Source organism: Varroa destructor, unplaced genomic scaffold (assembly GCF_002443255.2).
Source record: "Varroa destructor unplaced genomic scaffold, Vdes_3.0 BEIS01000004.1, whole genome shotgun sequence".
Lineage (NCBI taxonomy): Eukaryota > Metazoa > Arthropoda > Arachnida > Mesostigmata > Varroidae > Varroa > Varroa destructor.
Window position 1 is genome coordinate 11,551,722 of NW_019211457.1, and position 25,377 is coordinate 11,577,098.

General features: G+C 42.7%; 1 protein-coding gene across 1 annotated transcript in view; it reads left to right on the plus strand.

Annotated features, from left to right (window-relative positions):
- Positions 1-1,082: 1,082 nt before the first annotated feature.
- LOC111249795 (uncharacterized) overlaps positions 1,083-25,377 on the plus strand; it is a 42,486-nt gene continuing 18,191 nt past the window's right edge. Inside the window, exon 1 of the mRNA XM_022804114.2 lies at positions 1,083-2,600. Coding sequence (XP_022659849.1) covers positions 2,468-2,600 — 133 coding nt within the window. The 5' untranslated portion in view covers positions 1,083-2,467. The remainder of the gene's footprint in view (positions 2,601-25,377) is intronic.

The window sequence follows — 25,377 nt, forward strand, 5'->3', positions numbered from 1 at the left end:
GCGAACATTTAGATAAACAAGTTTTTTGTTTTGAAAAAATACATATATATGTATATGACACGTAACGCGTACGTTGCTCATCCGATAGGACCTCTAGCAATTCCTTCCTCCGAGAGATATCTTTATGTATTTGTACATATGTATTTAACTCTATTTATCGTACTTTCGTCCTCAACAGCAGCAGCAGCAGCAGCAAGAATAGTAAAAGTAGCTGTAAAGGTATCAGTGTTGTTCTTCGGATTTTTCCCGACTGAGGTCTGCTGTCGACCTGTCTCCTTGTTTGCCTGACGTCTCCTGACCGATGAGGCATCATCCTGCCTTTCTGCTTCTACGATTATTTTACGTTGTCACTGTCAGTCTGTTTTTCTCCTTCTATCGGCCATCTCCTGTTTAGGATAACACTCTGTCGTTACTTCTCTGTTACCTATGCCATCAGCTACGCTACGCTTGTTCCCCTTCTCCTTATTCGTTTTCTATATTAGTCCACCCAAACCCCAAAGGCTCTGATGTTCATGTTAGACGTCCCTTTGTTTCCCGTCGTTCTGATCGTATGGCCAGACCTAGGCAGACAGAGAAGAGCACGGGCGGGCCTCGTTTCGTACTGACATTAGTCCTGGAGCCTGCAGGACGGCATTGTTAAGCTATCCCATGACAACTTTGCAGCCATCCACATTTATCTACTATGGGTTATGTCTGTCTGTATGGACGCAAGAGCGTCAACGAAACAGGCAGAGATCATATAGGAAGGCTATTGTTGTAGTTGGGGTGATTTTTCGGTTGGCAGCCGGTTGGCAGCCGGTTGGGCACTTAGTTACGTGAAAAGCTCAATACGAACTATAAGCAAATTTCAAATCGAGCGTTGCTGCCGTACAGTTAGACAGACTGAAATACTGGTATTTCGCACATGCAGTTTGTCATACAGTGTCTGGCCTGTCTGGCGCTGTGGGGTAAAAAGACAGTGGGACGAGCAAGACCCGTGGCCTATGGTTGGCATTCTCTCTTCCCCACAACAGCGCTTAGTGGAAAGGGTCGCTACATACCCTCTCATACTGTCAAGGGCAGAGGATACCGGCATGTGCCATCGTTCCTATCGCCGCCGCCGCGGCCGTTGCCTCCTCCTGTTCATAGCAGGACGACTCTTTCTCCCATCGGTTCGAGCTAGCAGGATTTACAGTCAGTCAACGAGCCAGTTTTCGTACGAGCGCCGTTCGGAGCACCGAGTGTATGAGCACCCGGCAGTGTATAAGAAAACTTAAAAATTTGGTGTTACGGTCAGGGAACGTCATATTACGCATTCTGAATTTAGTCGTTACGCTCTTTGCTTATACTCTACATCAGTTAATGACAACAAAAACTTAATGTATTAGAACCCGTTGAGTAACTATCGGCGACTGCTGGTGCTCTATAATTATGTCTTGCGGCATTTGAGACGAAACTTTCTGCTCAGAGCGCTAGTAAGCGAGCGCTAATATATGGATTGCGTAATAGAGAGCCTACGTAACTTCAATTTGATCGGAGGGAACATATTGATTTAGTTACATTATTAAATATAGCTACTGCTGTCAATCGCCGTAGCGCTAAAAGGAGCTTTTTATGCAAATGCATCGATCATAGTAACTGCCCGGAAAATGGCTGTAACAATGGAGGAAAACACAATGCCAAGGTCCAGTAAACAGTTCGACAATTTGTTATCGAATCATACGAAACAGTGCCGCTATCTATCGGTGCTTAGGGCCGAGTGACAACGACTCTAATAACTCTAACGTTCGGATTGAAGACTTCGACTCGGCCTGGCAACCTGTATGGTCCATACACAGAGTGAGTCCCGTGGGAGTACTTCGTAGAGTAATTTTTCTATGCTAAATGAATAGAAACTCTAGCAGATTGCAAAACGACGCGGTCCTAGTATAGATTCAACTCATAGTAGCTCATGGAATAAGTGCACGTGTCATTACTAAAGAAATAACAGTAGCAAACGCTTATTGGATATACCGTAGTTATCATCAAGGTGGTCTGCTAAAGACGTTGTGCCAGTTTTCCAAGTGTTAGTGTGATTGGACTTAGCAATTGGGAGTCGGTGCAGTGAAATGTAGCAAATTGTTTGCCGCTAACATAGAATTCTAATGTAGTAATCACATTGGAGACTGTCCTATCGTTCTCAACCGAAAGCATAACGGCAACCATCGCAGCGACCCTATTGGCAGATTCATGTTGATCCCATCTGATTTGTGATCACTAAGGGCCAACCGGAAGAGCCTGCGCAAGAGTATCATGATGATGATGATGATGATTATATGGCCTTCTTTATTTAGCCTTAACACCACCCTTTACCTACGTTCTTGCCGCCGTCAGCGACCTATAGCCGTTGCTGTTATTGTGTATTGAGTAGTAAGGAAAATAGAGCAACAACAGTGCGCGAATCCCTCCTTGATCGTCACGATATCGGCCATTATCATCGACAATCTCTATGGCTGCTCATCATCTATCTAATAAGAATGATACAGAAGCACTAAGAGGCTGGATCATGAAAGTCCTCTACGTCTGGTTAATCCTTCTGCAGATCCTGATGCTCAAGTCAACTTTGATTGAGGCGAAGCGAGGTAAGCGCTAGACGGACGAGTCGATGCTTAGGCAGCACAAAACGCCAGGTAGGTGACATGTAGCGAATGCAGGTTAGGTCGATTGCAAATAAGCTGACATGGTCCTGTTTGGCCGATGAGTCGCCAAGGAAAAAATGCGAATCAGTGGAGCGCTGAGCTCGTCAGCTACAAGCGTTAGTACGATACACACATGTTTACATCGTTTAATACAATGCTATGACCTGGAGTGTAGTAGCAACAGCGGAAACGACATATGCTTGGTTAGGGACTGGTGCTTTTGGCGAGGGTTAGGCGAATCCAGCAAATACCTGTGAAACTATTTCCATCGGTAATATGCCGGTTTTAATTATAACTAACAATTGAGGGTCAAGCCAAAAAACAGGATGACACTAACAGGGTGCCATGTTCAGATCAACCTGATGCTATTCATGATGTACACCCCTACTAGTACTAACGTCGTTTTTCTATTCAATTTTCCCAATTGACAGGGATCCTGTTATAATAACTATGTAAAGCGTTTCGCATATACATTTAAAGAGCTAGTTAATAGGCTATAGTGAGTTGCCATTTTAGATCTGAGCCTTAAGCTTAAACATCCGCATTGAAGTCAGTGCTTTTTTTGTCTTGCGATGTTAGGTACATCTCTTCTTCAACGTTGTACTGCCTTTCGTTTGAACGGCAATAGAGAGAACCTACTTTCTATCGTTGAAATAGTTACGTATTATAGTAGATCGACCTTCTACTGCACGTAGTACAGTGTCGGATATACCCAGTTTCGTCCTCGTGGCGGTACGCGTTTGTCGACTGTCGTAAACTTGGATGACCCGCTAAAAACCTTCGAAATGTTCGCTTAACGTTGGTGTTTTTGGCTTGATCTCGCTGTCCGCAAACAAGAATAGAAAAAAAAAAAAAAAAACAAACAAACAAAAGAGACAAATCAAATGCAACCTAGGTGGACACTTGGCGTACTACTGTTGTTGAAAAGAGTTTTTCTTTTCTCCGTCCAGAATCTTTTCTCGCATGCGAAATTTTTTCTTGTCAAAGCCCAACCAATAGCATTGTCGTTCGCAAACGTGACGAATTTATTATGGGAAAAAAACAACGAGACAAAATAGCTCCTGTACAATTCGTGTTCCCAATAAGACTCGAAAAAGGGAGACCTGTTTACGTTGAGGCTCATCGTATATAATAGCATCACGGATAGACAAACGATGTTTGCGTATCGCTGCGATCTCGTATATCTTCGGTTCCGGTTTTAGCATCAGGGCAAAAAACAAACTCTCGTATCGATAAGTAGCATAGGTGCAGCCCCGCGTAGATGGACCGAAGTATTGTATTTTGAGGCGATGTATCGGCCGAAGCTTTTGTTCTCTGCGATTCTACATGCGTATCTCGCTCGAAGGCGGTGGCAAGAGATAAACTATATAGCGTCCACATAGTGCATGTAAATGTATTCGAAATAGACCGAATAGACGTCGATGCAGAAGTAGTAGTAGTTTATCGCAGAGAAAAATGTCTCCGTACTGACAACTAACATCAGAGATGCTTTACGGTCGATTTTTTCCAACGGACGCAATTGTACGGTATAGCGATGATTGACAGACAGTTCCTAAACAGGCCCAGTGATATGTCCGGTGGGAGAAGTGCTAGTTTGTAAATTCGCTGTTTGTGTTGTGCGTTCGTGAGTGGGTGGCTGTTTGTATGTGTACGCAACACATTTTTTCGCGTAAATGCTAAACACATCGGCTATATGGCAAGTCTCCTGTTGGTTTCTAGCTCGTGCGTGCATCGACGTGCGCCGCAAGTCGGCGGCCATAAAGATGGCTGACGTTTGCTGCCGTGACGGCGATAAGCGGGCCTGTCGACGGCTGAACGACTAAGTCGTAAGCAGTTGAGTAAAGGGAAAAAACTAGCTGCTTTACGCCAGGTGATGGCCGATCATTATCAGTCAAGACAGCAGGAGCTCTTTCGTGTAACAAAAAAGTCACTATTTTCTCATGATAGTTCTTCTGTTAGCGGTTGTGCTTAGGATCTCCTAGTTCTATCACACTACTATAACTATCGGCCGAGGGAATCGTGATAACTGCTATTATTAGGAGTGGTATTATTATGATATCAGAAGTGTTGAAAGTGCTAGCTCTAGTGCACTACTTATTGTTAAGATCTTAGCATTTAACTCGTTTTCATCAGTTCATACAATCGATGACCAGAGGTACACACTGAGATCCACTTTCTTTGTGACTCAGATAAAGTCCTGCCTACTGCAATATGTGCTAGCTCTGCGCGGAAGGGGGATTTGCACCATTGCATTTCTTTCTTACCGCAATAGCGTCAAACTTCAGTGTATCTGGCAATGGACTGTGTCTTCGTTCAAACTGAGCCTTGCCGCTTCTTGGATCGACTCCAGTACCTGTTTCTTGATTATAATGCCATACAAATTAGATATACCCTATTCGGGACAAGGAATATTCAAGGCGCCGTAATTATTCATAGGTATGTTGAAAAGCCATTATTGTATTTCTCATCATTGCTTCGTTCGTTGTTACCAGGAAGCTTGAAATTTTAGGTAATCTGAAGTTCGAACTAATTACTTAGTAGGTGTGACTAACGATAGCTATTGCTGATTTGTAACGTTAACTATTAACTAATGAACGGGAACTGAGAACAACGGTAATCTAAGCCTTGAAAGTTACTCGTAAGTCTAGGAGAACGTGAACGTGGAAGAAGGGGTCTAAGTTTGACCTTCCCTTAGTAATTATGGTAACCGCATGGCCACGTTACGATACAATACAGTCGGTAGATTTGAGCGCGGCTGATAACATGCATTGCAGTAAATGCACGTGACCGGTCGCTCGAGAGCCAATATTCCATAACCATACGCGGTAGCTGATCCGAGCTGGCACGCCTTCGTACAGCCCTAACCAACATTCATGCTATACAATGAAAACAAAATACATCAACATATTGAAACAACAAGTAGCTCTAATAATCGACAACGTTATTGATGCGAGAATGCCTGTTAAGTCTGATGACACTGGGTTCAAATCTGCGAACAAACATCACTACTGGAAGTTTCTCCTTTATAAATCGTCGGCACAACTTCTTGTTAATAGTTTTCCGGCTGTTTGTTCTCTAACTTAGATTCGTTCAGAAAAGTCAGAGCAGCCAATGTTGGTCAATGCCATTAAAAGAGGTGGAATTGTCTATGGCTAGAAAGAAATTCTGTTTCCAATTCTCCTTTCAGGACGGCGTTAGCGTGGTATCCGATGAGGTTTTGACCGTTTTGATATCATCACATTTGTTTCCATTATGGTTACCTATGGCCGCTATATGTGTACGTATATATATTATACGCGTACACACGTATATATATATATATGTACGGCTTAATCCTCCTAAGTCCCTCTCTTGCGGATTTCCACCGCGAGCACATAGACATACTGCTGTCTAAATGCTTAGTGCTCTTTAAAAGCAGCAATGCGCGCTGTAGCCGCCGCGTTCCGCTGACGCCGGGCGCTTTTTCCGTACAAGCGAACATCGAACCTGCACAGACGTCACTACCACTACCTTCATTTCGTCGATCCTACCCTAGTTCGCAAATATTAACATGTAATATTCACTATTTTGCATATCGCTCGCACGAGTGCACGCTACCCGTCGGCACGTCGAGGCGAAGAAGCTGCGGTGAGCTGGGCTGAGTTAGGGTAAACGACAGCGCAGGCTACGCGTTGTGTGTCCCCTGTCCACGCTCATTTTTGCAGGGGAATAGAGAAAGAAAGGGTTATATTTGGGTCGACTGGTAACGACAGCTGTTACTGAAGGGGAGTGCATACAAGGAAAAGTGAAAAAGTAGCGTAGCGCCATCAGCGTACGGCTAGAGAACTGTGCGATTATCTCTGGAGCAGCTTCACCCACGGAGCATCGGATACCGTTGAAGATAGCGCAAGGGATTTTTACGACGCGTTTGTTGTTGAGTCGTTGAACACGGTTGGCTTAACGAAACGAATTAGTAAAGTACATTGTTGTTGATTAATAACGCGTAAAGCTATATATTTGAGTACTTAGCCAGCACTGTGATTGTCGTACTGTGTGATGAGAAAAGGCCAGTTCAAGGTGTGTGCGACCTGCCGCTAGCGGTTGTCATTCATTGGCGAACAGCTATTACCTTAACGGTTACTATTCACACGGCTATGTCGTATACAAAACCGTTTCGTAATAGATAAACACTTATAAAACCTTATCACAAATATATACCAAAGAAAAACGTATCACGTAGTAAGTTCCGCTGAACGGCGTGAAACGGCTGGACGTCCCGCACAGGATCCATATTTAATCAGTATCACTTGTACCGTTGTTTCTAAGCGCCAATTCGTTACTGGCGGAAGCTGTTACGTCGATATACTTGTAAATTATCTACATGTAGCGCATTTACTTTCGGACTCATTCATATGGAACTGTCGCATTGCGGCTCGAAGCTTGAGCGATAACGACGACACGAGAACAGATAGACCCTCGTTGATTACTGGAACGCTGCTCATATTGATATAGGCAATACTTGTCACGATTGTTTTGCTTGCTATATGCTTGAAAGGTTCGAGCTTCCGGGCGTCTTTGTGACGCTGCTATCATCTAGGCAATAATAACGTGTCTTCGTTGTTTGCGGCTTCTTACCCAAAGTAAACTCTGTAACTCGTGGGTACCGGCTATCTTAGTTTTTCTGGACGTTTTATTGTTTTCGTCACGGTTCATTCACAAAAAGATTTCACTAGCTACGGAAGCTAGTTCAAAACACAATGACGGTATATTGAAATGAACGTGTCATTAGAGCCAATGGCTTTTGGCGCAGAAAATGTTTCACAGCAGCCTGAATCATGGCAGGCATTGTTTTAAGTGCGTATATATTTATGGTATAAATAGTACGGGCAACGTATCTCCAGCAATTGCCGGCAATGACAATTACTGTGTTGCTATTATAAATATTACTGTAGGGGTAGGTATATGGAACAGTTTATCTATAAACCAATGGAATACGATTTTCCTGACGGCTGCTTCTGACGTCTTTGTCGCTACTAGTAGCTAGCACCAAACACACAGTACCACAACCTCACCCTGCGCCGACGATGATCAGACGACCGAATGGCAGATCGCCCCATATAATGTCAGGATGACTGCAGAAGCGGTCTTGAGGGGGCTGCTTGGCGACGGGTACAATGTACCTAACTAACTCAGCGTTACAATATCTCATTGGTGCGTTCAACTCGATGCAGCACAGTCTGGGGTGGGCTATAGCTGTTGCTGTCGCGAACAGCGAGAGAAGAAGGGGAGGACTGTTATTCGGCATTTCCCTTGCGTTTATAAAAGAGTCATATCGAACGCTCGACAGCTGACAAAAAATACTAGAAGAGACGGAAAATGGTTACCTATCACGGTGACAAGCCATGTAATTGTATCAGTTCATAATAGAGCGCAGAGTCTCCCACAGAAGATCGACTCGGCAGTCACTCGTCCGTGGGAAAAATGGAACAAACTGAAGTAGATTTCAGTCGAGTCTGCTTAGTGGTAACATTTTGAACTGGTCAGACATTATGGACATTCAAAGCTTGCATTTATCCGACCGTATGCGTGTGGACAGAGGGTCATGTATCAAGTTAAGGCCATAAGTTACTTCGAACAACGGTGGCCACAAGGCAGACAATTATACATCTGCAATTACTGCAAAATGTGAACGGGGTTAAATCGTCCTATACTAGGAAAAGCATACTTACAAATCACACGTTTAACTACAAGAGTCTTAAATATCATGAAGTAGAGGTGCTGAGTGGAGATAGAATGGCAAAAAGTACAATTTTCTAAACGAATCTGACGAACCTATTGTATCAGAGAAACTATAGCTATTCCCAAAAAAGAGAAACGTTACAAATCGGATACCCTCATGCGGGAAGCAGATGGGCGAGGTTCGGCCGGTGACCCCGCTTCCGAGAGAGGAACGCCAGGCTATTGTGTTCAAGGTCCATCCATAAGCTACTGCTACTTGGATAGGCAAGCCAGCCCTGACAATGACCGTGAAACGATGAGATTCGAGGCGGTGTCTGCTTGTTGTTGTCGTTGTTACTCTTATCGTCGCTGACGGTGCTGAAAATACGTGGCGTAGGCAAGATTTGGAATACATGTAACAGCCTTGAAGGCAAAGAGTAAATCACTTCGTGTCTGAATAAAATGTATAACAGCAACGGTAGCAGCATAAAAACTACCAATAATGTAAATAATCGTACATCTGCACATCATTCTATCTCACCTTTATGTATCAAGGGTCACTAACGAGTGAGGACGTTCTGAAACATTTGCAAAAACCCAGTAGCGGAAGAATGTAGGTTTCGTATGCACTATATTTAGGTGTTCATATTTCGAACCTGCTCAATATAAATTCAACGAAACGGATTTACCTCGAAATCCGGGTTCGCATCCATCAAAATAGGTACACCGCCGTGTCACCGTCCTCTGAGTCACCGATACGCGCCCATCGCCAGAGGTCAATTAGAAATTGCAATACCCTATTGCAGATTTATTTCGCACTACTGAAACTAATAAAGTATAAAACATTTCTATAATAGATAGATGTAACGTTATCTTGCTATACGTAACTTGTTTTTTGTCAATTGTCGAGTTAATGTTTTCGTCTCTTTCAAGTAATCCGATTGAAACGCGTCATTATTGGTAGCTATTTAATATTCGGTTGTGAACTTCTGTCTAGTTCGATTCATCTTGAAAAGTTTGCTTCATTACTCTGCTCTTTTGCGACGAGCCAACATATCCATCTGTTCCTGCTTTCATATAACTCGCACGTTGTTTATTTAGACTGGACTTAGACTCAGCAAACCGACACGGCAAGAGAAACACCGCGGGCTGAATCGAGATTTGATAACGTTAAAAAAAAAAGTATATATAGGAACTTTTTTTTGCCAATGTGTTTTCAATATGCTTTCCGGGGTTCTACGTTCGGATGTTGGCTCCGTGGAGCCTCTTCGCGCACGAGAGCAACAATCATCGTAAATTGCTATGAATTTGGAGACGGGCAACGTTCGCCTTAGTCAATTGCCCTTCAAATTGTCCCTATCACAGCTGTAGCGTTCGAGCGGCATGAGACGTCCGCTCTTCTTTAACAGAACTCTATCAGACGCAATACTAACAACAAAGAAAAAAGCACGAGAGCATCCACTGAAACCGTTCGAAAAAGATTCTCTTAGGATTCGAACTCACAATGCTGCCAATACCGCCTGGCTATTTTTATCGCCATTGTCCGTAAAGTTGCAGATATCCGCCGCCATGATGGAAGAGTGGGCATGAAAATCTAGTACGAATTAACAACACAAAATAAGTAAACATAGTATGGCCCAGTTATGCCTAACCACGCTTTCGGATTTTGCTAGCCAGCGAATCGAACGCTAGCAAACTGGCTGCATCGTATCCAATTCGTCCTGAGATAGGAGGTGTCATGCTCAAGGTTGTAGTAATGGTGCTTAGTACGATTTAATTTGACCGCTTTCCTTTATGGGTCTGTCGCTGTACCGTTGCATTAGCTCTTATTGAAGTTTTTCTGTTTCTCTAGCGAATGGTGGTGAAGGGAAATTTGTTGTTGACGCAGCAGCCCCCATGGATCGCCTTCCGTGTACATGCCTGGAACCAGCAACACCATTAAGATTAAATTTTTCTTTAATTCCTTTATTCTTTGCTAGCAACTATAGATTATCCTGGTAGCCACCGTGGTACGGAAGGACACGTTCGAAAACATCGAGAAAGAAGAAATGAGAAAGAAACAAATTCGGACGCAAAAGAGCAATTCACAGTGTGCCGTAATACTATCTCTATGTATGCATGAAGAAATCTTTGATATCGTCCTATCTCATGTCAGCTTTATCAAATAGGGGACAATACAAACAGATAAAAATAACCATAATAGCACAGTTTTTTTTTTTAGTATCCTGCAATGGTATACCATGCCATCCCTACCAAGATGAAGACGGTATGGTGGTATAGGGGCTGGTGTTGAATGTGACACGATACTTTGCTAAGAGGCAGAAAGCTGCGCAATACTGTTCGGACGCTTGACAACTGCACGACGGCAATGAGGTAGCTTATATATTTTTCGATTTTTATTCGAAGAAACAGGTGTCAATGCCAATACATGACAAAACTTGGAGCTACGCCAGCCCAGAACGCAGATGATAACGTGCCGCGGCTAGAAATGTCGCCGGCGAGATACCGATGGCCGACACATTTGCTTCTCTTCCGATATTCGTGCGTGCGTGCGTGCGTGCGTGCGCGCTCGCGCCAGCTGGGGTCGAGTTTTCAACAAAATAGATCTCCTCCGGCTTTTCTCTCTTTCACCCGTCCTCTAGCTTCGGGATGCATAAAAGCTCGCCTCTCACGGCGTATTACAACCTCTACCATGCATATAGCACCATCTACGCCATCATTATTCTGGAGCCTCGGAGATGAAGCTTCGTCATTGTCATCGTCGTCGTGTTAAAGAGGATAGTAACGAAGGTTCGAAGGCTAGTGAGGAACGAGCAGCCCCAGGAGTCGAATGAATGAATACATTAGACCGTGCGTGTGTACTATGCCAGGCCACCGCCATCTGCGTTTGCGTTGAGAGGTTGGGTTAAACAGTGCTAGAAAATACATAGGGCCAAAGAGAAAAATGCTGGTCAACGAGGTCGCTGCCTTCACCGGCGAGATTCAGGAAGGAATACAAAGAGCTCGCTAGTGCTGTTTCTGCTACAGATGGTTGGTTCATCCAAAGAACATCACGGGTTTAGACGCGCAAACGCATACGAAATGTTTGCGAACATTTGTGTGGATGGGTCCCATACTAAACGTGTGGTGGTGCTCGTGGTATAATGCAAAGAATTTCCTTTTCACGTTGATACTTCCCAATCTTTTCCATTCGAGGCAGCAATGTCCTCTTTGTTCCTTGAATGGAATCGTTCCTTTTACCCTCGACTTAAAAGACGCATGTCGTTTGTAACGAAACAGAATAGTAAAAGCAGTACCGAAAACGGTGGTCTTTGGGGGGGGGCTGGTCCGTGAGGGGTTCAGGCGGATAGGACGAGAACTCAGTCGCAGACATGAAGCAGAGCTGCAAACGGCGCCATCAACGTGTTTTTTTTTCCCGCAAACGTTCTCTTTTCGACTTGTGCCTTACGGCATTTTTCAATACACACATGTTCTCACTGTTCCGTGACTAGCGAAGCCATTTATTATAGGATGAAATATTGCTACCGTCGTTGTGATCATTTACGAGCTGCACTCAGTGCGTACATATAATTATAGTATTTGACTAGGGTTTCATTTAAGCTAATTACAGGATATTGAATACTATGTGTAGTACTAAATGGCATGCCTTCGACATCTTCGGAGTTCTCTGTGCACCCCTAATCCTTGAAGTATTTCGACGCTACGTGCATTCTGAAGGTCACACATCTGTCAATGACACGAGTTAAAACAACGTATAAAGGACAAACCTCCTGTCATCAGACATATATCAACATTGCTATACGAATGGCAATTTATTCGAGGATAGTACATCTAATTTACTGCTAAGAAACACGTTCTCCGCAATATGAGCTAATCGTTGTTATAACACATGTGTCCGCATGGCTTTAGACGGCCATTAGAATAATATCAAAAACACGGATTTGTAAAATGATGCTGAACGAAGGAAGGCTTTATATAGCGGCTACGTACCCAATAGGCGACGTATCCACCTGACAGAAAACACAGTGTGGTCTGAACAGCTGTTCGAACGAAGAACTACTATCATCTAAAGAAAAGGAAACTTATGACTTATTATATGTACTTTTGGTTGTCCTCTACAGTAGCGTAAAGTCCCGGAGACGTGCAGCGTCACAGTATCTACAGCACGTTTCACTTGATTTTTATTCTGCATGATTATGGCATGGAAACTTTGATGATGAATGTTTTAAGCCTATCTATCATATTAGGTACATACTGCTGAATGACCATTTAAACTCTTCTATTGGACTATTTACTAGCTGCGATTGCTATCGTTAGAATGGCTGTAATCTCATTTGCGTAGTCGTTTTCACCGGCGCTCGATGACAGAATTTCATAGGCAGAGATCCGAAAGCACGACGAGTGATATTCATTCATCAGAGCCAGCGATAACAACATCAGCGATGCCAGCAGACGGGTAATGTCAAGGACAACCGATATTAGAATTACGTCTGTCGTCGTTTCGTTTATCTGGGGCCCAGCAGCAGCGGGTACGAGACACGAGAGTGGGGCAAAGCAGACGAAAACAGGCAAAGGATAACAGGGGACAGGCTCCCCGAGTTAGGGAGCTGACTACAGACATCGAGAGACAGCCCTGACTGCCGCGTCGATGTAAGAATTTAGTATTCCATAATTGATGGTTCCGATGCTTGCGACTAGTTCGGGTAATGGCGGAGAACGGAAAAGTCGTTCTAGGCTGAGGCCGGAGCCCATCGCTCGGCTCATCTCGATCTGTCAATGCCAACAATTCGATTAGCCTGAAAAGGAGCTAAAGCTGAATGGTAACAAGTGGTGGATTCAGGCCTTATAAGCAAGGGGAGTGGGTCTGGGTTATGCTATCTCGCCAACACGGCATCCTGAGTGTCTGGTCTTCTTGCATTGAAGACTTCGCGTGAATCTCTTCGTTGCTTCGTCTGATTTCGCCGGCCTTTTCTTGTGCTGTAGTTCTGTCCCCTGGGGCTTCTTTTCAATCGACGACCTGGCAAACGCCACTCACTGCTCTCGCCGCTCTTAGGCCTGAACGGCTATTCGCGGCTGTTCGAGGCGAAATGAAAAGGGTCGGAGCGGAGAACGGACGGCTTTCCGCCATTTCGGCCTGAAAGATCCAAAGTCCTCTGTAGCCGGACCTTGCCGCGAAACTTGCAGGCTACCTACTGCCGTTGACGTCCCCGCAGACACCAGCCGCAGCTACCTACGGAACAAGTTAGCTGGAGAAGCAAACGAAAGATTTGCCCAAGAGCTTCGTAGGGTCCGGTCTGTTCGACAACGGCGACAGGGGAAACAGGCGCAAGATTGCCGACTATACAAGCAAACAAACGAATTAACGGAGAACTAAAAAAGTAACAGTGACCGGTACTTCAGTGTCGGAGGAAGGCCTGCATCCTGTCGGGTTAATCATAGGAAGCCGGAAAGGCCGCTAGATGAGAGCGGATGAACGAAAAGTGAGAAAAGGTCAACAAGTATGTGAAACTTTCCCAGTAGAAGGGCGATGACGCTACTGCTGTCACCGACGTTATTCGAGTGATCGACCGATTAAAGTTGGATACGGATTTCTCTGGGCAAATAGGCATAACGACACCAGCTCCTTCAATTCTGTCCCAGTATACCCGTAACGTAATAGGGCGTAGCGATGTGTTCGCCTTCTTCTGACCGACTGAACGACGCGCCGAAAAAATGTCAGCGTGCGATCGTATAAATAAACGTAAGTACTGCTAAATTGATCCAACTGATGGAGGGCTAAAAGTGAGCAAAGGTGACCTGAAGGCATATTGATAGTTGAGTAATAGGGAAAACCAAATGTCCTACTGTGGGAATATGAACAGATAACGCAAGAATAAAACGTAAGGGTATGTGTAATGCGTCACTGATTTCCATATTATCTCTTCCACACTATTATATATGTACGTTTTAAGTAGCAGTCTTATCTAAGAGCTTGATATCATTTTTCTACGATATAAGCCTAATCCTTCGTCGTTTTACAAGACGAAAAGTTTTTCATACACTCGCGAACGAAATAAAGTAGACCAAGGTTTCATCCTAGCTGCCCATAGAGACTAATTTACTAAAAGGTTAATATTCAGTTATCATTTAAGCCAAGTGAACGAGATTTCAGAAAGAACAGACGGCCATTTTTGCAACAGCCACATGTTGCTATGGTAATTAAGGCTCTACCATTTTGTAGCTATATGCATTTGCATGATACAAGCACAAAAGTACGAACACTTTATTCCCCGCTAGATAATATGGCGACGAAATTATGGGTAATCAGTTTACTACAGACAATGACACGCAACGACAATGCACGCACATACAACATACTTGATAGGAACCATGTGGGAAATCTACCATAAAATGCCTGTGTGCATGTTTATCGCAAATCAATCCTATCGATCACATGTGTAGCAATGATACGTATTTAGTACAGTATATATATATATATATATATATATACAAAATCAATATTTCTTCGATTTGTGGTAGACTATACACCAATATGACGATACTTTGTTTAATATATACTATTCTTGTAAAGCATCTCACTTGATTAACAGGTTCTCTATAGACATCGTACTCGTAAAATTTTCATTGTCATAGGATGCGTAGCTACTAAACACATTTGTAACAAACTTCTCTAGGGCATGCTTGATATTTCCGCAGCGCGCCGTTGCGTCAAGCCTAATACGAATTCGGTCCTACTGTTTATAATATGCTTTTCATCGAGCAGATCACAAGATTCCACGGAGGATGATATGAGATTCTCACAGTATAAAATACATAAAGTAACATTTGAATAATAACTAGTATTTACAAATAATGAAATTGGAATGTTTGTTGAGCGTAAGTGGGGCAGATAGGCTGATTTTATGATTTACTAAGATACTCATCTTAAATAAGGTACTACTTCCCAGGCGATAATCTCTCCGCGGACCCCTACCAACCAAACGGTTGTTCCGTATCTGTGAATTTAACTACTGAAATAATTTACCGTCGCGAGCGGGTGCTGGGTCGTCGAGGGCCATCCCTGATCCAGAAAATGTTGTAACGCGTAACTCAGAATTCTGACAAACGAAAAACTTCGAGAGAGTAGAGCTGCTGGTAACAGTCTGAGTTTGCACCTTTGTGTTCTATTCCAGCGTTTCAATTGACGAAATACGGAAACTCTGCATATCTTCATTTTATTCAAACACAGCACATTGCCTGCAACGGAAACCCTTGCCATAGACATTGTTGTCCCATAGGCATTTCTATATTATAAACAATTTCAAAGCGTTTACAAAGTAGGTTCGATCTTTTTTCGGGTCATTGATCATTGAAGCGACGCGTCGATTGCAAGATCAGATAGGCTTTTTTTTTTTTTTTAAATCCCGAAGCAGTCAAGCAAGATTTATTTCTCATGTTTGGTTTCAGCTTCGTCGGCGCACTACCCGAAAAGATTTTCACGATTAATGGACGTTAGATGATAGATTGGTCGTAGATGCCATAGCTCAACAATACCCTTTAAATGACGGTTATAGCGCTAACCACAATTTTTCATTATACAGAATATACATAATACATTGACATCACGCAGAAACTGGTAAAATACTAATAACGTACAAAAATTACCGAAGAAAAATTTTGCACGAAACGATTAGTTCCGACTGCTGATCAATACAGATAAACTGAGCGCCACACGGCATTTTGCATAGAGTGCCCCAATTGAACTCGACTGCCAAAACGTGTCCTCCAAGTTTAAGAACTCCGCTTTCAATTCTATTTGTTACGGTCGGGCAAACTGACCACCCATGAAGCAGCGTGCGGATCGAGCCCCAAAAAAAGATCAGCCAGCGGGAAGGCGAAGCCTTAAACATTTAAACGTGTTTTTCTTCACGAAAAGCTTCATTTAGAATGTCGTACTCTTTGGCATATCGTTGAAATGCTGGATTTCAAATCTGTTTCCATCTACGAAGACTTCATTCTCCCTTTAGGCAGACCTCAATAATAGTCTGAAACGATTAAAGCAGACACAATAAATTCATTATATAACTTCATCCCTGACATAAGATCATTTTTTACGATAATAAACATTTCGATGTTTCGATATGATGCCATGTATCATCACGCAGGGTATCTCACAGGGAATTGCCCTATCAGGCTTACGAGAGATAATGACATTAAATGCTTAATATTTCTACCGAAATAGGAGTAAAATGGAATATTTCTCTACTTAGGTTTACCAACGTCTGAATCTGTGCTCGCTGGGCAAGCTGAGTTACAAAATGTCGATCTAATTGTAACTCACCCATGTCAATATATATCTAATCTGATTTAGACACGACAAACATATAATGTGATGAAAAAACTGAGAAAAAAAAATAAAGATCTGCTCGTCATTCGAATCTGTTATCGTTGGTATTGAGGACATCGATCATTCTACCTAGTACCGATCAAGCAAATAAAACAAGGAATGTTTTGGTTCGGTTGTTATCGTCAAGCCAGCTGGCGTGACTGCGCGGTAAGCGACAGCTATTAAAGAGCTCGATATACCGATAGAGGCTGGGCTTTCGTTTACAATATCTAAAGAGGAAACATCTTCCTCACTGAGGAAAGAACCCCTTGGTCCTTGATAACCTGCTGATAAGGCGTCCTAAAGGAAATACTGTTACTAACATACACGGCTCTTTGCCCTGTTGTATTCGTAACAAAATTATTGATACGGTATTTGAACTGTACATTGTAGTAAGATAGATGGATCGAGATCATGATCTTTGACTTGATATCGTGATTAGATATAATTATATGCTTATCTCGATTAGTGTTGAAGGAATAAGAGACTAACTTGCTAAAGGGCCTATACTTATGTAGAATAACTGTAATCTCATTTAGTTTGCTATCAGTTATTCTCATTTGTGTATAGATTTCATTCAAATTTCCTATACGTACGCCTACGTACTTTGTTTCATACAGGAGCAAGGTAAAATGGCTGTTTCAATACATAAACGTTTCACTGCCTATCCGAGTTGATAAAAATAAAAGTTGCTAATGGATCTTATTAGCATTATTGTCGAAGTGCTCTGGTCTTTGTATATCGACGGTGGTACGTGTTCTATAGTGAGCCTGTTGTTGCTATCGAGAAACTGACACAGGTGGTGAAGCTGGGTCTCTCCTAGATCCATTTAATGCCCAAAGCTCACATTGTACTAAACGGTTCTTTGGTAACAGTTAGTTGTCTGTATTTCTTCGATACTGAATGATGAAACAAACCGTTTCAAGTAGACTTCCATGACGTCACCTCGTCACACGAAGCAGCCGTTCCATCGCTACTAGTAGATGCACGTCAAATGATTGCGTGCAGATTTTGTCCTAAAGGCTTCTCAGAACGGCTTAGGCAAATTAATTTCTTAACTTATTTTTAGTGCCTTCACAGTTTGTTGAAACGTTGTTGTTTCTAAATGCTTAGTTAATCCTGATATATATATATATATATATATATATATATATATATATAATCACCCTATTTGTATAGCTTGTTCTACTAACATCTAAACATTGCATAGTTTTCTACAACTTCGCTAAATTTATTAATACATAACATAATTTCCATTATGTATAATGTACCTATGCAACATTTTACGATAGTATGAGCTATGGCTAGCTACCTTAACAGTAAATAGATTAATTAAGCGAAAATTAAATGAGGCTTTTCAGTTCCTTTAACTTATCTAATAATAATGAATTCTACCAACTCCATGTTACGCCATTATGACTTCAGGTAGCTGCCACACCGCCTTTCCTCCAGCATAACGGGCCTTATGTCTATTCGGGGTATCTAAAATGTGTATGTGTGGCATACTTCACAAGTGTCCGGCCTAAGTTTCGAAAGGAAACGTGCCGTCATCAAGGTATCACGTTGATTTCCCCTTTGTGTGACACCATCGGTACGAAATTGATCGCTATCGGCGGCAACGACCATATTCTGAGGATGTTTTTGCTGCGAAGGAAGGTGGATTCGCTAGTAGACCGCCGAGGTGGTGCGATAATGTGCATAGGTATGCATGAAATCTTGTTTGGGTTTTAAGGCATTTTACGAACTCCCCGACCAAGGAACTGCGTCCATTTCGAAACAGTCGCGTAACTATACAGCGGTCCCCGTCACACTGATCACATTATAGGTTTCACTTGTCTGATACTTTTATCTTACACGCAGGCCAACCAAACCTGTAACTACACATCAACGCCTACCCCCTTGCTATTGGCCCCCTACCCCTACCGTATTACTGGTCGGTATCCGTAACTAGACAAGAACTTCAAAGGAAAAAAAGTAGGCTCCAATGAAAACCGTTTTTGGTTGATCGCTTCCTACAGTGGGGCTTCTTTTCCCCACAACTCAATATGACTATCTTCGCTATTAATTTTCTCTGACCGCTGCTTATTTGTGCAAGAATAAAATTTCGCTTGTTTTGCTGAAGCTTCAATTCTAATAGCTCATTTATCGTCTGCCTTCACTCTTTTCTCGATTGCTATCTGGTACGAAGAGCATACAGCAGAATATCCATTTTATTTATTAAATTGTTATAGACCTTTTTTTGTTATTTCTATCGACTTCGAAGTAGCTTGCCGATTTCGATTTCGCTCAAATTAGTTGCAGGGAGCGTTGAAATGAAATCCTCATTCAGAGCCTTCTCCTATAAACAATCGACTGCTGTGCTCTGGCCCAGCCCGGTCGGATTCTCGGTCTGCTAGTATTTTAGGACACTACTTATGATCTTCTCTGCTGCGGCTTCTCCTGTGGCCCCACAGCCGGTCTTTCTCCTCATTACGGCTATCGTGAATAAGTAATTTGTGCATATCTTACGATTCTGCTTATAGATGAGAATGTATATACAGGAAATGTAACTCTATAAATATACGTCGCGAATCTGTAGTCCGCTCACGCTTCTGATGCCAGGCGAACGAAAAGGACAAACTCATCGAAGGGACCTCGACGATGTCCAATCGTACCCGGAAGCTCTAGAATGCGTCGTTCCTTCTTTTTCAATTTCTGTTCCAGTAGAGTCTGCGTCAGAGCAACTTCATGGGACAACTAGCGGACGACCCCACTTCTTGCTGTGGTACTGGTCGAGGATCAGCCGCAACGTAAACCTTATCATGGCGTTGGATTGATAGTAGATGACTTTCAACAGACATAGCAGTTTTGTATTTGGACTTACATTTATCTAGTTAGTGGGCAGAAATAGATGTACTACTAGCTCACACACATCCGCCATCACCAAACCCAGACGCGACTGCGGTAGTCGAAGTTGAGCCACTGCTACAGCTGTGGTGCCCATACTGGCTATAATAGTGACTACTGTTATATCGTTGTTAGGGCGCTTCGTAGATAACATGCTGGGCATGAATCCAGTCAACTGGTGCAGGAAAAGCAGGCGAACAATTAAAAGTTATGGCGCAAGAAGGCTACGGGAAGGTTAACAAAGCACTCACTTTAATGAGGAGTACGGCTAAAGCGGGCTGCTACGAGCACCTGCAGATGAGAAGCACTCAAAAGGAACGCGATTTAGGCGAGAGAACGAATGAGCAAGATGGGGGGTCGACACGGTGCTCGTTACGCTACTAACATTACATTGCTTTTGTAACACAAACATTCAATTTATTATTCTGAAGATAACTACCCATATCTGATAAAGATTTACAGCTGGGCTGCTTGTGTGCGTTTGTGTAGCAAGTATCCTTATTGAGGATATGGTTAGCATTCGAATTAACGTTAAGGTTGAAGGAAGATGAGCCATAGATAATAAACTGACAATTAAGAAATTGGCCCCGTTAGGTTTGCACTTCTGGGATTACTGAAAGTCAGTTAGTGGTAAATTTGATAGAAAATTTACTGGACAAAGTACCCATTGTCATACTAATACACTTCTCAATGAAGCTTCGCAGTAGCTGCCTTGCGATACGTCGATTAAGCGAAGAATCCGTCTCGTATGCAGTAGCATAACGGCTCGTGGGACTGCTTCTAAATAAACCTTTCCGGATTAAGAACAAATCGGTGGTCTGTAAACACACAGGAATTCTGAACACCGATCCACCAATTGTCAATCTGACAATCCTCGAAAAACGTGACTCTTCATTTTTTTCATCATACTGCACGTTTTACCGAACGTTATCTATACAAAAACAGATAGTGGAGTTTCACGTACTGTGCCTTCGCACCTCTGTTCACTTTTTGCATATTCGCAAGCGTTATACGGCTACATCGAACTCTATCTAAGCATATTAGACAATGGCCTGCTGAACACTCCAGCTCAATTTGGATACCTCCTTTTACTATCAGATGCTTTTCAATTGATATTTACAAAAGGCCCGAGCTACCAATGAGTGTACTTAATAGAATTACAATTCATATGATTTGAGATAGTGTTTAACTCGAATGCAAGATTTTCTTTTTTTTTTTTTAATTTTTTTGATTACCATCAGAGAAAGCTGTCCTTCTAGGAAAATATCTAAAGCTTATATGCTTTATATTATTATACGACGTTGGGGGCGACGGTTTTTGCCGCATTTAAATTTCCCATGGCACAATCGCTTCCTTCGTTCTGCTACGACACACACAACCTTAAACTTGCTACAAAGCAACGCGTACTATTTCGTTTCTGCTTTTTTCAGCGATCTACCATATTCTAATTGCTCATAATGGCTTTGTTGTAATGAAGATATAGTACTATATATATACAGATAAGATGTTTGTATTTTTTTTTACATACGGAAGGCCTTTGCTGGAGTTACTAAAAATCGGAAGGACGCAGAGCTGAAACGAGCAAAGGCCGGTACCGTTCAGAGTGGATTAGAATAGCATCGTTTCAACTGCACCTTGCGTCCCTGTGCCCCCCTGGATTGTCTAAGTGTACGCGAGACCATAGGTTGACAGAACGGTTTGTCATTTCAGTTAAACAGCCTATCTATGCTGTTGGTGTCTAAGTAAAGCGGTTTTCCAACTGGCCTTTCTTCTCCAAAAAAAGTATCCACCATTCGCGCTGCGGCGCCTGTCCTGCTGATTTAACTGTGTTACTGCTGTCGTCGTACGCTACTTCTGCACGACGCTACTCAAGCTAATTGGAAGCGGTCAGAAAGGAGAGAACTGAGCTTTGCTTGGGCAAACACAGAAGGATGCCCCACCAAACATGATTCGCAGTGTTCACGTGTGAGCGAGGAGCCTTGCCTCTAAAAGGCAGGAAATGGTGGAAAAAGGGGGGCAATTAACGGACAACAACCAAAAGGATAGCAACAAGAACGGACAGAAACACTCAATCCGTACAAGATGTTTACGAATACATCAGAGGCATTGCAGAATGTGTATTTATGTGTAATATTCACCACGACGGAGGCGGTGCCTGACAGGTTAACTGCTGCCTGAGAAACTAATAGCATTGGAGGAATTCAAAGCTTGCTGAGGAACACATGAAAGCGAGGCTTCTCGGCAAAAAGAATTTTCCTCGTAAACAAAAAGTGCCCTACTGAAATACATCATGACATGTCCTTACATGCATGTCACTAATCTGGAAAAAACCACGTTAGGACATTTAATTCATCTCTTACACACTAGGTCTTGCATTGTAAAACAAGGGACAGCATCTGTGTTTTGACCAGCACAGTGCTCACATGGGTTAATAACCGATAAATAGAGTAACTTGTGTTTTACACGAACAATCTATACTGTGTAAAATATTGTTTCTTATCGAAATGAGACTTTTTGAATCGAACTAAGTAGGAAATCATCATAACTTTTAATATATTTTCCACCACGCTTCATAAGCGTCTTTCGGATATAGCCTATAATCCTATGATCGACTCGCGCTAAACGAAAGTAAGCGGCAACAATAGGGAAAAAATTGCCAGTCCGTCACTTACGACCTCCATGCAGCTTTCACATGTCAGCCGGCAATGAATCAAGCTATTCGCACGGGAGCTATTTATGCTCGACTTGGCGGATGCTTTTCAATTCTTCCTTTCTCTTCAGGTCATTTCCCTTAACTAGCCTTAGGCTTTCTAAGGTCTCATTGGGAGCTCTGCTTTGCGTTAGGGAGCGCCAGTATGGCTCATGTGATGTGCCAATAGCATAAGCAGTAAGCAAGTGCTGCGACCGCTTCCATCTCTGGCGCGGAAGATATATGGAAGTTAATCTCGTTGCTCATCCGCTCCCCTTTTGCAGCTAAGCTATCAACCGTGTCAGAAGAGTCCGTCCGTCTGACGGTCGATATCTGGCGCTTGACACGTCTCAGTGGCTTTGACTTTTCATTCATGGTAATCACGTGGTTATGGACACGTGTTCCGAATTAGCCTTAGCTTCAGACCATCTCGTGGTTCGCTCGTATGATTCAGCTCCTTCGCAGTCGCCTGACAAGATGTACAGTGACTCGACTCTATTTTGCTAGGAAAGAAAATTTCGCTATTATCGAAGTAGGATCGGAAGACAATCGGATTAGACACTACATATGGTCTAGATGAGTGGGTAACATACATTCGGCCTGAACTCGCTCTGGTTTCTTCTCTAGACAGAACATTCACGGCCAATTTCGAGCCCCCTCGTATCATAATATATTTAAAACATGCTCGCCCGAATGGGGAGATATATTTGTCAGGCAGCAGGTGAATCAACGAATAGTTCGCAAATCCAAGTAAAAATTAGTAAAATTATATGCTCGCAGACATCTTGTACTAAATATACATATATAAGATCCCGTAGCACAGTTGCCAAATCAGTTGACACCGAAGTCTCGTAAATTCTAGCCCTTTTTAGGATTGGACTATACTCTGTATTTTCTTCATGTGGAGTTTAGAGTTCTTGTTAGGCATTGATGCTCGAGGACACCCCCTGTGCAAAATTAAGGCTACCTTGGGTTCTTGATGGGCAGGTTTATTTTTCCTGCGTTGTTTGTTTCGAGCAAGCTTTTAAAATGTAAATTAGATGTAAGTTTTTTAATGGTTTGATCAGCTTCACGTGCTTCGAATAAATTAGTCCAGGATGAATCGGTTGCGTACAAGGCGAACTGTTGGTCGACTCTATATACCTATAACCTTACTGTGGCATTCTAACAGGCGCGTCCATGAACCGACCTAGAATAGCCAGCTAGAGTTTTCTGGGATGGCATTGCTTCAGCGTATATTTACCCATTAATAAAGGCGCATTTCCAAATAATTACACCTATTTCAATATTAAGAGCAGATTCGGATTCTACGCTCAAGGCAGCACTTATAAAATAATGAAAATTGTCAATTTAACATTTCCTGTTTATAGAAGCACTGGTAGTGCTCGTAGTGGCTAGTAAATGTGAGTTACCTAATATTGTTGATTTTAACTTAAATACACTTAAGTATTGGTTATTAAATGCTAAACTATTAATTTCGAAATTATCCTATTGTGCTGCTTTTAATTCCGAATACAGTCAAACTATTCACTCGTGAAGTTTATATATGCACGACGTGATCATGCACGACTGATGGCCTCTTTATACCTCTCCGCCATCCGCACGATTCTCCGATCAGAGGGATCAGCGACAGCAATAGCAGAACGAGCGTCAAATCTGATATCGAAGAGTAACTATTGACAGTGGTCCATATTTTTGCGGGAAGACACAATGGGTAATCTATATATTTCATTGGCATGGACCTTCAAAACACGTGTATTCGTGAGTACCATGAATGATTTAAATTAAAATCGTACCTTACTCGAACAAAGAAAGTACAAGGTTACATGAGGGACATTCCCATCGGCATCTGTTTCGAAAATGATTGGCTTTGACCGTCTCGAAGGAACTGTCTTTAAACGTATCTAAATGCATCTAAGGGCTTCGGTACCAACTAAGCATATATATATATATTTCCTACGGCTGTTGCCGTAAGCTATTGAATGACAAGTAGGTCTGTGATGCGGGCGATACCCAGCAGCGATCAGTCAGCAAATCTGATATTCCACTTGAGGTTCTTTGTTTGATTAGCCATTGTTCATAGAATGCTATAGGCCCTTCGTTTTTATACATCCGATTTTTCCTTTGTGACTGCTTCTCGTTCATTCGTTAAATCACGTCTCTAGCACATTTATTGTCTGTATTCAAAACAAACAACAACAATGAAAATGCGCATATCTCCACAGGTATCATTGCTTAGACCCGCTTTAATTCCACCTAACTGGTTAGTACATTGCGCGTGGGCGGAATGAGATCTGTCACAAAAACTTGTCGGTAAGGTGACGCTCGAGTGACAGCCAGTAGAAAAGTCAGCGTGCCCAGTCAAAACTGTCGTGCATAGAATAGGGGGCAGACTTACAAGTCCTATACAGCATGCCCTATCTATGCTGTTTCTTCAGTGCGGTCGCTGCTAATTCCAACCTTCGTCTTTTTTGACTTTCGTAGTCAAGCTATTGTCAACTAATCCTCATCAGTGAGTCACGGAAGAGAACACTAAGAACGAATTTTACAAATCTCTGTCTATATGGTTGCTTTTTTCCCTCAGTTTCATCATTTTTTCTATCAGAAGTCTTTAGCAAAAAGCTCTATTTCTAAGACGATTCTAAACGATGGTGGTTTTTAGGCCGGCTGGGTGTATGACCGATTCTGAGGTGATGTGTTGGCTGGGCACTGTGAAGGGACCCGCGGAACAGCTCTTGGACCGTTTGAGTATGAAGCCCAACGTTTGTGGGCCTTTCGGCCCAGTGAGCTTCAACGAGAACCATATGTATTTCTATACTCTTACTAGCAGTGACTATTTGGATGTACCGCTAGACGGAGTCTTATCCTTATCACCTCATTCGGTCTTATCATACGATACCAAACATCATTCTTTATTATACTAACGAGATCTCTTTTGTTTTAGCTTTACCCTGACCTTGTTCCCCGTTAGTCGTACGTTTTTTGGCAACACTGCTTATGAATCACACGGATGGCAACTGAGTAGATTCCATATGTACAAGCAAACGTGGCTGGTGCATCATTAACAGACCACTTGGGATAGA